This window comes from Diorhabda sublineata, chromosome 5 (assembly GCF_026230105.1).
Source record: "Diorhabda sublineata isolate icDioSubl1.1 chromosome 5, icDioSubl1.1, whole genome shotgun sequence".
Taxonomy (NCBI): domain Eukaryota; kingdom Metazoa; phylum Arthropoda; class Insecta; order Coleoptera; family Chrysomelidae; genus Diorhabda; species Diorhabda sublineata.
This window is the reverse complement of record NC_079478.1, coordinates 23,765,512-23,781,413: the sequence shown is the minus strand read 5'-3', so window position 1 is coordinate 23,781,413 and position 15,902 is coordinate 23,765,512. Positions and strand designations below refer to the sequence as shown.

The following is a 15,902-nucleotide window of genomic DNA, read 5'->3' as shown; positions in this document are numbered from 1 at the left end:
TAGAAAAAAATGTGGAACTTATTTATTTATTATTTATACTGTGTCTTATAAACAATCGATTTTAGATGTCCCCATATTAACAAATCTAATGGTTCAAGATCAAGAAATCAAGGTGACCATTCTATTGATCCTCTTCGACCAATCCTGCTGGATATTCTATGTATTAACCATTGTCTAACAGGAAAAAAGTAATGTGGTCGTGCTCCATCTTATTGGAAGTGAATAAGATCTAGCACAATCATGCTGATTCTTCTAATTATTTTTAGGGGCAAAATTAATTAGAGTTTAATACTGAACTTACGTTTACACTACATTTACAACATCAATACAGAATTTCTTTCTGATGATTCCCCAGCTGTACCTTTAATAGCGGAGCATTTACTGAACTTTTGGGAATACTTTTAATTGAAATAATATGTGGACATAAAAACAAATTTTGAAATAGACCAAGATGCACGCATTACAAACAATTACTAAGACATAAGAGAATTCGAGAGGGAAAAACTATAACGAGGAGTGTAATAAAAACTGATCACGAGGGTTTTTCTATCTTACCAATTCTAAATATATCTGGGAACGATGCCGATATTTCTATTGAAAAAGTTGAACATATGACTAGAGCAGATATTTGTATGGAAAATACAGAGGAAAATAACAAAGTGAAAGATATTAATTGAATAGAAGTATATACACCAAAATTAAGCCAGATAAAGGACTACATCTGTACAAATAAAGTCAGTATATATAGAAGCAAAAGAAATTGATACAGAGCTAACAGGAAATCACTTCCAATTATTTGTCAGCTTTTTTGGAATGAGTTCAAAGATGTCATAGCTAGGAATTTCCAATTGTCAGGAAATGCAATATTTCATACGATACAGGTTATCGATAGCTAAAAGGAAACAAGTTAGGGAAATTATTAGCGATCTTAAGAACGTAGATATAATCGAAGATTCATATTCGCAATATGCTAGTCCATGTCTTGTCGTTAAAAAGAAAATTGGCAATGTTCGTTTGTGCATTTATGATCGAGTATGAATAAAATAACTGTTAATGATCCATTTTCCTCTAGACCAGATATATAATACATTATGTCTTTTGCATAAATAACGCTATTTCACGAGTTTATATTTAAAAAGTGGTTATTACCCAGTACCAATGGACGTGAAATCGAGAGATAAAACTGTTTTATTACTCCAGGTGGAGCTTATCAATTTAAAGAAGTCCCATTTGGATTATGCAATGCACCTGCCTTATTTCAAAGACTCATGACTTTAGTATAGTAGTAATTTAAAATACTCTACAGCACTGTCATACTTGGACGATACTATAAGAGATTTGAAGAACATGGAGATGAGAGGTTACGAAGCCTTAGACAAGTTGTAAATACCCTAAAGGAAGCCAATTTATTCTTATAGGGATTAAAGGATTAAAGAAATGTAATTTTTTCAAGACACAGCTTGAATACTTAGAATTTGAAATGAACCACTATGGTATTGCACCTGTCAAGGCAAAATCAACCAGCATTGTGAATTTTTCAATACCACCATATTTATAGGGTATTAAAAGTTTTATTGGAATGACGAGTTATTACAGGAGCTCTATAAAAGGATTTGCTATTTTAGCCAAGCCATTGACAAATTTTTTACGAAAGGATAATTCATATTTTTGGGGCAATTACAGGAAGAAGTTTTAGCCTTATCAAAACATGAAGTTACTACAAAAAAAACTGGATCTTAATCCTAAAATATGTCGTTGGTTTATAAGACTTTCGGAATTTGAATACGATACATAGTACCATTCGGTAGTTAGTAAACAATGTAGCAGGTTCCTTAAGCAGGTATTCAGAAAAGGAAGACAAAGAAACTGATCTTGTAGGATTACCAGTAATGCATGTTACCACCGATCGGATTGCAACCATGCAGAGGACGTGTCCGGACATTGAAGCGATCCGCGTTAAACTCAAAATAAACGATAATGACGTAAAAAGAAACAAAAGTTACGCTTATCAATGACTGAGTTTATAAGCACAAATACGGACATACACGACTCTATACACCAGATGAATTACGATACGATATTGTAAGCGAAGTACACCATGACATAAAGCATTTAAGGACCTACACACACAAAAAAAATTGAAATGAGAAATTTTACAAATAAATAAATTAATCGATATATAAGCAATACATAAAATACCAACGTCACGGTATATTTGCATCCACTGGAGAAAGACAACACTTGTTTTCATACTGTCTTCATAAATGTCGTTGTTTTATAAGGAATTCATCTCTGATTATGGAAAAACCATTACGAATCATCACAGACAGAGGTTCAGACTTTAAACTTCCGAGTTCGATCATTTTTGTAAAGAACATTTTATCTTTCATGTAAAAATCACGGGAGATATGCCACGGAGTAACCGTCAAATAAAACGTCTCAACAAAACCATCTCTTAACTTGTATATCAACCACTCTTAGTTGTGAATTAGACAAAGTTTCTGACTGGGATTTTTTATGTTCAATGGAGCCTATATACCCGATATCGGTTATTAAGTGTACGCCGTTTGAACTTGTTTCTAAACATCGAAATGTAGGTTTAAATGATAATCCACTTAACAAGTGATAAAATACTTGATTTCAAGTAAAGCTACAGAAAAAAAGCAAAGTGATCTAAATACATTGTTGGAGATTTAGTTATAGTCAGAGACCCAATACCCGTTACGGAAACTACGGGCTAAAAATTATGTGCTTTATGTTGTTGCCAAAATACTTGATCATGATAGGGAAATAATACAAGACGTAGAGGGGTAGCGACAAAGTAGCAGGCTTTATCAAGGGATTTTGTCCTCTGAAAGACTCAAGCTAGTGTCCAAAAACGATTCTTTGATATACTGGATAATTTTTTTTCTTTTATTTAACATAAATGCCAAAGTTAATTATTTTATTTCGGTACTTAGTTTAGTGTTCATTGCATACTTGACTATTTTATTTGTTATACTAATATTAATGTCTAATATAACATAGTGATAGTTATGTAACCATTGTTTTTGTAAGGTAATACCAGTGTTAAGTTCAGTTCAAGATTGTAAAACGTTTTTTGTATAGGAAAAAGGAATGTGCACTAATGTTATATAGCCAAGATACTACCTTCAAGGAGTGGCCGAACTAAAGCATATTTTGATATAAAATGTCGCAGCGTTGTTTGTTGCCTATCTAGTCGGTTGGAATATGATTTCTCATACCTCATACATGGAACATAGTACAGTCGATAGGTGGAATATTCACAACTTCAACTAGCCGTTAATCTCAACATCATTCTTTTTTTTTTCTAGTTCATACATTAAGTATATTTTTATGTTGTCCAATTTCATTTGAAAATTGGATTTGAAATTTATTCAACTGTAGAACTTTAATTCCTGTTTTGGGAGACATTCCTACTTGGCGTGCTAAGCTGTGATGTGATTTGGAGGATTCTGAATTAAAGGTATTTAAAACTTTCATTAACTTGGACTTTGTAATCCCACATTTTATTTTTTGTATGTAATCTTTAGAATAACTTTGTCTGTTAAGTTGGAATTTGTGGAACCGTTGGCGATATTCATAATAAATATACTGTTTACACCACCACACACTAATACTCACAATTACACTGTCTGACTGAAGTCTGAAGACGATAACTTGGTTATCGAAGCACGCGTCAGACAGTGGTGTAAACAGTCAAAGTTTGTCTGTATTCTTTTTATAATTTGTAAAGATGTTTCACATTAAATATTTTGTTAGTACTTTTCTTAGGAAAGTCTTTCTTTAATAATAGATATATTAACGAAAATGTATTTGTACTTATCTTTCTTTCTATTTGAAAGTAATTTAAGTAGAAACTTATTGATTTATTTCTTTCTAAATCATTTTGATACGATTCCGAATCTTGTAAAACTAATCTGACACCACATATAATTTTCGTCTTTGACTAATATCATCACATAAATTATGCTCAAAACAATCAAAATTTTTCATTCCATATGAGTATTGAAATTAGAAAGCAATCTAATGCTTCCTACGACGTATAGTTTTTTAGAGATAGACAAAAAATCCGGCCTAACAGCGTATTTTCGACCACTATTGAGCATAGCTAGGTAAAAAACTCGGATTAACTTCTTCACGCATCGCCAAACAACTCCCTCTTCTATTCGTCCAGGCAAGGATGCTGGTTTTGCTGAGTTTTTATTAAAATTTCGATTATTCCGGAAAACATAAGAACTACATGGTTGTGTTTAAATTGAAGCTAAATAGCTTTTCTACGACTTCATTTGTCATATGAGGAGTTTTTCAGTCAATATTTCGTACTGAAGACGGCTAATAAGAGTTGTATATATGTATGTATATATTAAAGATCTGCTTGTGCACTAAAATGGTAACAAAAAAAAAACTGGAAAAAATCTGAATATTTACTGTTTTTTCGAGTACCACACATGGTATGAGTCTTTGGAAGCTACAATGACCTTACACTATCACTAATAACAAATCAAAAAAAACTGTCTTGTGACCAAAAATTCCTACACTAATTTACAACCATCTTAAACTTTAATCTGCTTTTATAATTGAAAATACTGCAAATTTTCAAAATATTCACTTCACAATAGGAAAGTATATAAATTACCTTAACTGGATTTAATACATCAATTGTCTGCAATCCTAGACTTCTCAAAAGGACTAGAGGGGTCAAATCCGATCTGTAAATTCTATAGAGTCCTTCTATACCTGCCATCATGCTCATATTGTGTCGTTGTCTTTTTGTTTCATATACTTTCAGGTAGTTTACATTACCTGGAAGAAAATAATAAATCATAAAAAAATTCTTTTGTAGTAATTATAGGGGAAATAAATAAGGTGCAGTGACAGCACCATCAATGCATCTAATAAATTTAACAATTGAGGCGTAGAGAATTCCAAAACCAGCCAAGTCCAATTCGAAGATTTTTTTTAGGTAAATTAATTTTTTTTCTCGCAAATTTTGTATTGCTGTTAGAGGACTGGTATCTAAGTGGCAAAGAATAAAAAGAAGAGATAACATCAGCTGTTCACTGATAACACAAAAATATGTGACCTTTATCGGCCAGCTGTGAAAAATTTTTAAAAATGGACTTGGCTAGTTTTGGAATTCTACGCCTCAATTAGAAAGTAGAAATGTCACTGGTCTAAAAGCAAAGGGTTCACTCTTTGTAGTAAATGTATTAAAATTTCAGTGCATTAAATTGTTTGAGCAAAAGACATGAGAAAATGGATTTTTTATTTAATTTTGTTAATTTTATTGTATTCACAGCTCAATAATACAAATTTAATGTGGTGTATCCCTTTAAAAATGATTAGTTACACTTAGTGAAAAGACCAATTTTCTTATTTTAACACACGTTGAACGCATTTTCGCCAGGTTTCTCTCACCTGCACATCTCCTTTTTTTATAAATTTCATCTTACAGAATCGATTTAACCTTATAAAAGTTAACAAAAATGACAAGAAAGGATTCAGATGACCACAAGATTATTGATTTAGAAGAAATTATTGAAATTGAATAATATTGAATGTAATGCTAGGACTAGAATTTTGAATGGATGCAAAGGTAAAAACTGTAACTAAAAGTATTATGGATTAGTATTCGAATGTGGAGGAGATGATGTGCAAACAATACGATGTAGATGTAATTTAGAAATAAGTCTAGCATAGATTAGATCAGTAGGTTGAAAATATATCTACAGTACACAAATCTGTACAATACTATATTGAATAACTACTCTCTTTTTTTGTGAATATTATGATGACCATCACAATGACAATTTTTAGAGAGGTATTGGAAACAATTGTAATTACATTGGTGTTGACTTTTAGTTCAAAACTCAAATCTAAGGCAGACAAAGCAGCCACAGAATAATATAGACAGTATTGGAAAAGTTAGATAGGGATAAAACCAGTTATTGGGTCAACCTACAGGGGCTGAGACAGGCAAAGACTTTGGTAAACCAGAGAAAATCTGCTGAATGTATCAACCTAAGTAAGAACAGCCTATGAACACTAACAGGAGTCCTGTCGCCTCAATAGACACCTGAATGGGCTGTAATTAGCAGTTATTTCAGCATGCAGATTATGTTACGCAGAGGATAAAACCTCTATCCAGAACACTACACCTGAGAACATATGAAATAGAGTACAAAGATCTCTGACAGCTAGAGCCATCTCACATTTTGAACTTTCTAAGAGGAATGAGATTAATAATCAGCTGTAAATACCACGTTCCCAAGTATCTCAGCAAGAAAGAAGGACACAATAGATCCTTTGAGAACATGGTACCCCTATATACACATAGGCACAGACATACAATAGGTGAATAAGAGAAAATAAGTTATTTAATACATTGATTCTCATTACAAATTATAACATATATAAGATCTCTTGAAGACAAATACTGTAATACCCGTCAACAAAAGTTGTGAAAAGCTCTTATATGCAATTGCATATACCAAATTACCCAATCAAAATATTTTGGTCTAAAAAACAAACCTAAACAGCTTCCGGAATAAGCAGCTTCGCCTAGTACATTATCTAAGCAAGTTATATCTCCAAATCCTAAATTGACTCCTTGTCCTGCAAGTGGATGTACTCTATGTGCAGCATCTCTGAAAATAAGAGCAATATATTCATTATGAAAAATATTTAAAAATGGAGAAAATTGCACAGTAAAGCTTAAATATTATTTGTAACATCTTTCAGGTTGCTTTAGTATTCGGAATCGCAGTAGCTCTGCGGAGGGAGGAATTATATAAGATGAAGTGTAACGATATTAATAATACCGGAAATGTTCTAATTATCACAATTCACTAATTATACAAAAAGTCATGTCCAACGTCGATTTACTGTTATTGGTGAAATATCTGACAATACATTGAACTTGGTAAGCATTTATAAAAAATATAAAAACCAACGACCCACAAATGTCAAAACAGATAGTTTCTTTTTGCAGTTTAGAATTGAAAAATGTAAAACCCAAGTTGTAGGTATCAATACCTTTTCCAAAATTTCCTCGCTTATAGCAACATATTTGAATTTACCTAATCCAAAAAACTATACTGGGCGTACATTTCGACGCTATTCAGCGTCTCTATTAGTGGTTGCCGGTGGTGATATAATTCAACTAAACAATCATAGTGGCTGGAAATCCAACCCAGTTGCGTAGGATTACGTAGACGACCCAATAAAAAACAAAATGGATTCCGCATATTTTAACGGGAACAACTAATTTTACTTCAAGCAACATTGTAAATGTTGACGATCCTACCAACAATTCAATAAGTACTAATACAACTATAGACGATGTTATGTTGGAACTCGTTAATAAATACCAGTAGTAATGTAAATTCTTCACTTCAAATTAATAATGCTCACAGTTGTACTTTTAATATTACTATTACAAAATAAGAACTAACTTTTTTTCACTCGTAGAACAATAATAATAATTTTTAACTAGAAAAAAAAAAGGAAAACAAATGCGAATTTGATAATTTACTCGAAGAAATGACAAAAGACAAGATAGTACTTGGAATCTGATCGAATCAAGTAAGACATGAATTTTTATCAGAAGATGAATTAGACTTGACCAAAGCTGTAACAATCTCTGAAACTAGTAGAAGCTTCCAAACAACTAGACGAATTCGAAGGTAGAAATAAAGTAGATAAAGCAGTGAGAAGGAAAGGAGTCCAAAATAAACAAAATGAATATTTTGAACACAAGAAATGTTGCGCAAAACATAAATGCAGAATATTTCCCGTATTTAATAAACCCTGTACGGAGTGCAATAGAAATGGATACTATGCCAATATGTGCGAAACCGAGAAGAAACATCTCAAACAGAAATATAGAGTGAATACGTTAGAAGAAAACTCAAATAGTTCTAAAGATGCAGTATACATACCAGTTATGAGTACCCGAGAAAAGAAAGACCGGACTGGACAGACTAAAAGATGGTAATGTGAAATTCATTGCCAAACTAGATACATGAGCATAATGCGACGTGTTATCAAGACACTTAATGAACAAAACGAAAGCAAATCTGAAACCAAGGTGAAAAAAACATTTAATTAGTTATACGGAAGATAAAATGGCAGATCTAGGTGAAGCAATACTAGTTTGTAAATTAAAAATTGAAGAAAATAACATTATATTCAAGGTAGTTGATCCTAGGTCTTGATACCTGTGAAAACTTAGAACTTATTGTAAGGGTAAAAACACTGACAATTAATAAGAAAATGGATTTTGAAGCATTTGAATTTGAGCAGTGAATTATTTGGGCAAATTTGAGACAGAAGGCTATATGAAAATATTACTTATAAATTTTACTGCTTAATCTAAGGTTCACTCAACAATAGTATTCTCGTAACATTTAATTTGAAAATACAATCCAAGCTAGTTAAGCATTTTTTCAAAATGCATAAGAATCATAAGGTGTATGCTATTTCACAAAACAAATATTTCCAGATGTTCTAGATGAGTACGCGACATGAAGAAATTCAGATATGTGGGAACAAAAGAGAAGAGGATATGGAAAAACTGATGCTCCAGTTTCAGAGAAAATATGCTGTAACTAGATCAATGAAGACAATATTGAGTATAGTAATTTAGAGTATATGGCGAGGAAGTTGGAAAAATAACTTTACTGAACACGCTCTTTAGACTACCAGTACACAAACACTCACAATTACACTATTTGATCCGCGTTTCGATAACCAAGTTATCATCTTCAGAGACTAACCGTAAACTGTCAGTTTAAGAGCTTTAAAATACTTAAGTATTCATCATCAAAAACTGAAATTATGGTCAAAGTACAAGTATTGATTCTTGTTGCTAATCAAATTGTTTTTAATACCTCAACTTTTAGGATAGGTACGGTTAAATCGTTATGAATGAAAGTGAATTTTTTATTGGTTAAATTGGATGTTTATAGGTTAGGTAAAGTTAGTTGGTTACTGATGGCGTTGAATTTTTTATACATTTTGATATTTCGAAATCTACTAAACAATATGCATAGATTACCCAAAGGTTGTTTAATCCAGTTTTTTTATCAATACACTTTGAGCAATTTTATGTTGTTTCTAGAAATAGACTTTTTCCTAGTTATTTTCATATTAACTTCAAATAACCACGCACGTCAGTCACTATGACTGTGTAGTTATGAATGTTGGTGTAGTGGTAGTAAACAGAGCGTTTAGTATGAACATTACCAACAGTTTTAGAAATTACAACAGAAATTTAATGTATTAAAGCAAAATATATACAAATTCTCCATCTCCTAATGAATTGGTATGTTTCGAAATTTCCCTTTATAATGTGCTGAAGCATTAACTTGTATAATGCATATATGATTTATAGAATTTCTAGTTTTAATACATATTATTTTGCCACATAAAACCTTTTGAATATAGAAATAGTGACATGCATAACTTTTACAAAATAATAAATATTTGAATACAAATCCATTAACTGGAAAATATTAATTGTAGATTTTTCAATTGTATTTACATTTTGATTATTCCTTATATTAACCAAAACCAAAGAAAATTCACCTTTTTGCTATTAATTTGATATGTTACTGATATAAGAAAATTCAAAACGTTTTAATAACCAGAATAATTACCCATACATACCCAACTAAAGCTACACCTTTAGCAACATAACTAGCAGCATGACCAAATCCCAGTGGAAACATATTTCTACTTCCTTCTTCTACACATACAATTTTGGGAGGATATCTTCTATTAAGTCCAGGGGAACAATTTGAAACTCTTAGAAATCCATCAAAGGTCTTCAACACTTGATCCACGTAACTATTGTGCTTAAACACTTTCCACTAAAAAAGAAAAAAATAATGTTAATCTACTTTTTGAATATGTTGATCGATATTATTATAATTCGAGTGGATTATATGGGGCATAACTGCATAATTTTGTCGCACAATAAATCGACCTTTGATTTCACTTGAAACAATAGGAGGAGAAAAAATTCAATTGCAGCATAGTTGCTTTCTGAAACAAAATAAATACAAATTATGTATAACTTGGATTTCTAACATACAATATGTTTGTATAGCTTGAAGCAAAATTAATTTTTTTTAACCAAACATGATACCTACTGTTTAATAAACATATATTCATATTTCGTAAATTTATATAAGTTATTTATAGAGCTATTTGCTAAGTATATCCGAAACAGCAGGATCCAATAATATAAATAATGTGTTTCCACTTGAATTTTCCTTCTTATATAATTTCCTGTGAAGTCGGAACTCACTCATATTATTTTTTTATGTCAAGAAATTTGGAATTGGATCTAATATAACTTACTCAAATTTTAATAATAGCAATCAACCCATTAACAAATTATTTTTCCGGCAAAATTAAATATAATTTTGATTTTTTAATCTGACTTAAGATAATTCCAATAAAAATGTTATCAGGATAATAATGATTTTGGTTTTGTTATGAAATGTTGATACAATTTTCACTGGCTTTTATTCCTTATAACTTAACTAGATTTTAACTATATATTAATGTGATGCGATTTATTCTTATTTATAACACTATAATTTAACTAGATCTCGTTAACTATTGTAGCGTTATTTTTTTGGTATTTATGTCTCAAAAGTGTTGGGAAACTTGGCAAATATATTAAACTGTTAGCTGACCGTGCCATTGCTTGAATTGTTTGCGTCATGCAGACGAACATTGTCATGCATGGAGGGAAAGTTTCCTCTTTTGTTTGTTTTTCTGAATACTTTGACAGTTCGATCATTGCCAAATAGGCAAAACCTTTAATCAGCATGGACTATTCATTAAATTTGATTTTTGGTGGTCTTCCCTGTTCAAATGATCTCTAGTAAATTGTAATTGTGCTCTGATGTACTAGAGTTGAAAGAGGTCAAGTTACAGGTACTTTTTGCTTATTTTTTATTAATAGTACCACACAAAATCTTGATGAAGGGAACAACCATTTGTCTTAATGCTCGGAGTCACAAAAATTAGATTTGCATCATTTACACGCCTACAACATTAACGTGGTTTCTGATTTCTTCCTATTTTTTGTAAACTTTTTAATGATCTCGAAAGCTACAGAACTACCTTCGGGGGTAAGATGATTTTGGCGAACCTTATAATTCATTTCGGAGTTACTAGGTCAAGTAATTTAACAAAATTATTAGTCCCCTTAAAGTAAATAACACATTGTTACTTGGGAGTGAATGTTTTTGAATTATTTTGAGGAAATACAATTTGAAAACTGAAGAAATTAGATGCTTTGTAGGTTTAAATAAATTGTACTGGTAGTAAACAAAAAGTGCTATAAAAATTCAGATTTAATACTAACAATGGCTTCATTCACCGCATCCACAAATTGTTCATTGGTAAGTTGTAATAGCTTTTTTGCATCTGCAGGTATTGTGGACCAAACCAAGGAACTTTGGGAATTGTTGAGCTAGAATTACAATAAAAATAATTCAAATTATAAAGTTATAGTATAAAGTATTAATAATTTTTTATTTCAAAATCTGAAAGATATGCATTGATTACACAAAGTTTATTTAAGTCAGTTTTTTTCTTAATATAATGATATTTTTGATTAATATTTGTTGTTTCTGAGAATGTGTCATTTATAGTTACTTTTATTTGTCAAAACTTAGGTATATCTTTTAGATTTTTATAAACAAAAGCTATGAAAGAAATTCAAAGCCATCAATAACCAACTAACTTTACCTAACCTATAAAATTCTACTTCACTCACAAAGACCTAATCTATTCTAACCTATCAAAATTAAAAGTCATTCATAATCTAATCAATAAATTTTCTTTATTCATAACGACCCAATCTAAGCTATAAAAAAATCAATGTCATTCATAATCTAACCAATAATTTGAATATCAACCAGAATAAATAAATTTTATATTTATGTCACGAGTCTTAGGTTAAATAAATGTAAAAATATCTATAAAAGTATAACAATAATGAAGTTTTTTTGAAAATTACATTAATATAGGAACACTACTATCAAGCATTCGACTGGTATTAACTAAACTTCAAAAATTTCAGGTCCGGCTTTAGATAAATTAATTTAGGGATTCGTATTGAATATTGCACCCTGTATAATATTTTTTTTTTAAATTCAGTGACTTTCAAACTACATAAATAAACGATGAAAACCACAAGGTTGTCGCACTTACATTAAATTTTTAGTGAACGATCAAATTTTACTAAAAATGAAAAACCACAATGAGACTGACGTATCACATATTACGTATTAATTTGAACTAATCATATAAATTTCAACTAAAATGTAAACTGTATCAAATTACAATAACGACAAATACCAAACAACAAAAAACAGAAACTAATATCAAGATCGAGCAACAATTTAAGACAATAACTAAAATAACGTAGTTAAGACATATAAAAAAACAGTAAATACAGTAATTGTAACAAAATTAAAATAATATGAAGTAGATTCTTTAAATGGAGCCCAGTAGCCCCTAAGACAGTAAAGATGTAGTTGAATTTATACATGCATATTAGATTATGTTGTAGGAGGTTCTCATTTTAATGAAATACTCGAAATTCATATAATTTCTTTTAATTAATACGTTATTATGAGATACGTCATTCTCATTGTGGTTGTTCATTTTTATTAAGATTTCATTGTTCGCTAAAAACCGAATAAAAGTGCGACAGTATTATCTTCATCGTGTTCATTGAGATTTTTAGTCAGTCTCTTGATATTCTCCCTGAGGAGCTCTACATATGGTAAAAGTACGTAAAGTTCCTCGTCATCCACCCTGTATAAATACATATTTTTTTTTCGTGATGATTTGACCTGATTTTTGGTCTGTTTCCATAGAAAATCAGTTTAAAATAATAATGAAAAATTTACGTTTGACCTACATCGGTCTTTATAAAAATATGACTTGACATTGCGTAATTATACTTCATAAATATCAAAATCAAAATAAAAATCTGCTTCAACAACAAATATTTTCTTTCTTTAGTTTTTACATTTCGAAAATATGTAGCAGTCATCAATTTAACTTAAATTATTTAGTTCTTTTCAATAATTTATAGTTTTCTCGTTTTTCTGTATATGAACCATTTCTAAAAATTCTCTGTTTTATGTCCTTTATGACTTATAATAATACACTAATACATTATGTCCTTATTACACTGAACTGAAATCTAAAACACCAAAAAATAAAAGAAATAATATTGGTATCAAATACCGTGTACTGATTGTGATGATATATATATATATATATATATATATATATATATATATATATATATATATATATATATATATATATATATATATAATCTAGCTGGCAGAGACTTCCTTCCAATGTTCTTGATTTTAGGTCTCTTCTGTTTCAAAATTAGTTTTTTTAGTACACTTTGGTGTTTAATTTTGCAATCCCACTACGAAAGCGCTCATAATCTAGCTGGCAGAGACTTCCTTCCAATGTTCTTGATTTTAGGTCTCTTCTATTTCAAAATTAGTTTTTTTCTTCATCATGAATATCAAAATGAACTTTGTTCCACTAAGAAAAATTAATTTTTCCTTGGTTTCCACATCTCAAATATATTAAATTTATTAGAATTTACAAAATAGAGCTATAAATTTTACTTAAATTATTTAGATCTTTATTGAATTTATGTTTTTTTGATATTTCATGGTTCGTTAATGCAGTTCTATTTTTTTTATCGTATTGATGACCTTAGTCTATTTTCTAAATACTGAGATGTTTGCCTTATGTAGACAGCATCACAATTAGTACAAGGCACTTGATATATAATATTACTTCTTTTGTTTTTTGGTGTTTTAGATTTTAATTTAGTGAAATATTAGGATAATGTATTATGTCCTCTATGACTTATACTAATATCATATTTATTGAAATAATTCGATAATTGTTGTAAAAGTCCTTGTTTCAGTTTTGTTTTTAAATTGATTGTAGTATCTGTTTATTACTGCTGTACCAAAGAAAAATTGAAAACATAAGTAAAAAATTCAATTCTTATCATAAAAAACTTCAATTCACAATCGAGGTTGAGCCAAATAATAGAATAAATTTTCTTGATGTCACATTATATAAAATTAACAATAACATAAGAACAGAATGGTATATGAAACCAACTTGGTCCTCAAGATATTTAAACTTCAATTAAAGGGATCAATGCAAGAAGTGGACAAGTCCACTTTTATAAATTTTTCAGGAGAGACAAAAAACGTTTCTAGGTTTTATTGAAAAAAACTGTTAATTTTTGACATTGGTCAGTTAAAGCTTATTGACTTGTGGTAATATTTTGACCGACTATTTGACTTGGACTGTGGATTCATATGTGTCTAATAATAATATTAATAATAATAATTGACATGTCCAATTATTCGTGTCATCCTATGTCACAAAAAAGATCAGTGATAATAAGTTTAAAAAACATCAAAACATAAAGCATTTTTCCTTACCATATGTACTCGTACAAGGACTTCCCCCCCCCCCCCAAAAAATTGGGTATATATAGGTTGAAATGCCCTAATCGTTTCTATTTATTTGATTTTTTTTATAGTGATTAAGTTATATTTAATACTTACAGGTAGCAATGCTATAGGTCCAGTCGGCAGCCAACGTTGCCAAGCAATGCAATTATCAAATTCCTAAAAAAATATTTAAATGAATGATTAACGCAGCACATGGAGGTTTTTCCTCGTATTTTTGTTGGTAGAAAAATATATATTTTTTTGTAGGATTTTGTTTTACGCAGACTTATTTTTTTCTTGGGACATGATTTTTTTCATTATTCAATATAAACTATAAGTATAAATTATTAATATTAGAGCCTTTCTATTTCATATATTTTTCTTCTGTATATATTGAATTACAGATAGCTGTAATGAGGGTCCCAGAGGCTTTAAACAATAATGTAGCAGTGGTAAAATAAAATAATCGCAATGACCATTGTAATATGCAACAAAATGAAGTTGGAGTTATGACCCTTACTACTATTAATGAAGATAAATGTATAAGTAAGTTGCTACGAATCTCATAGAGGTAATAAAGAAAGTATTATATATAATGTTTAAAAGATAAATATAATACATATATGGTATTCTATAGAGCTAAGAAATACAATATTGAATGATTCCAGTCGAAAGACAGCATTGTCCACTGAAGAATAAACTTACAGATATTGGATTCCACAAACATATGTCCTTGAAACATAATAAAATTTTTGTCCAACATCAAAAATAAAAGTGACTTGAAAGAAATGATATTATCTGACAATTAAGTTTTTATATGCCGAAAGACAAATTAGTAGTTGATATTGCAACCGATGTAGACAAAATGTTATAGTTTTAGAACACTTTAGGTCTTGGATATATCAACGACTTTAGTGTATGGCGACCGTATTTTATAAAACAATCTCGGAACAATGCCAAAAAAAATATTCCCTCCAAAATTCTTGGAAAAATATCCACCAAAATACACATGCTACCACGGGTTGTCCTACACACATATTATAGTAAGAGAATTATTGAGGCAGAATTTTGAACTGGTTATACACTTCTGTTCACTTAAAAAGCATCAGTTAAAGTTTGCATGCGTAATAATCTAAGAGCCAGTGGACGGCAGACCAAACATATTTTAGGAAAGTCTAAAATTTCCTCGGTCCGCTGTATCTACCAACCATGAAATGAAAGCTAGTTAAACGCGGTCGCGATGGCCCCAGCTACACTCAGGTGCGACAGTTCAGTAAATTTCATTAAGTAAAAATATATTTTAGCTGCCGTTAGGATATGTTACAGTATACTATTATAGCT

The 15,902-nt window shown here is 30.1% G+C and overlaps 1 protein-coding gene across 3 annotated transcripts in view; it reads right to left on the bottom strand.

Annotated features, from left to right (window-relative positions):
• The window catches only part of LOC130444279 (ubiquinone biosynthesis monooxygenase COQ6, mitochondrial), a 68,794-nt gene that overhangs the window by 20,781 nt on the left and 32,111 nt on the right, over positions 1 to 15,902 (bottom strand). For all 3 annotated transcript variants that reach the window (XM_056779348.1, XM_056779351.1, XM_056779349.1), the window contains 5 exons: positions 14,676 to 14,738; positions 11,408 to 11,515; positions 9,694 to 9,896; positions 6,556 to 6,671; positions 4,661 to 4,827 (listed from right to left, as the gene is read on the bottom strand). In XM_056779348.1, coding sequence (XP_056635326.1) covers positions 4,661 to 4,827; positions 6,556 to 6,671; positions 9,694 to 9,896; positions 11,408 to 11,515; positions 14,676 to 14,738 — 657 coding nt within the window. The remainder of the gene's footprint in view (positions 1 to 4,660; positions 4,828 to 6,555; positions 6,672 to 9,693; positions 9,897 to 11,407; positions 11,516 to 14,675; positions 14,739 to 15,902) is intronic.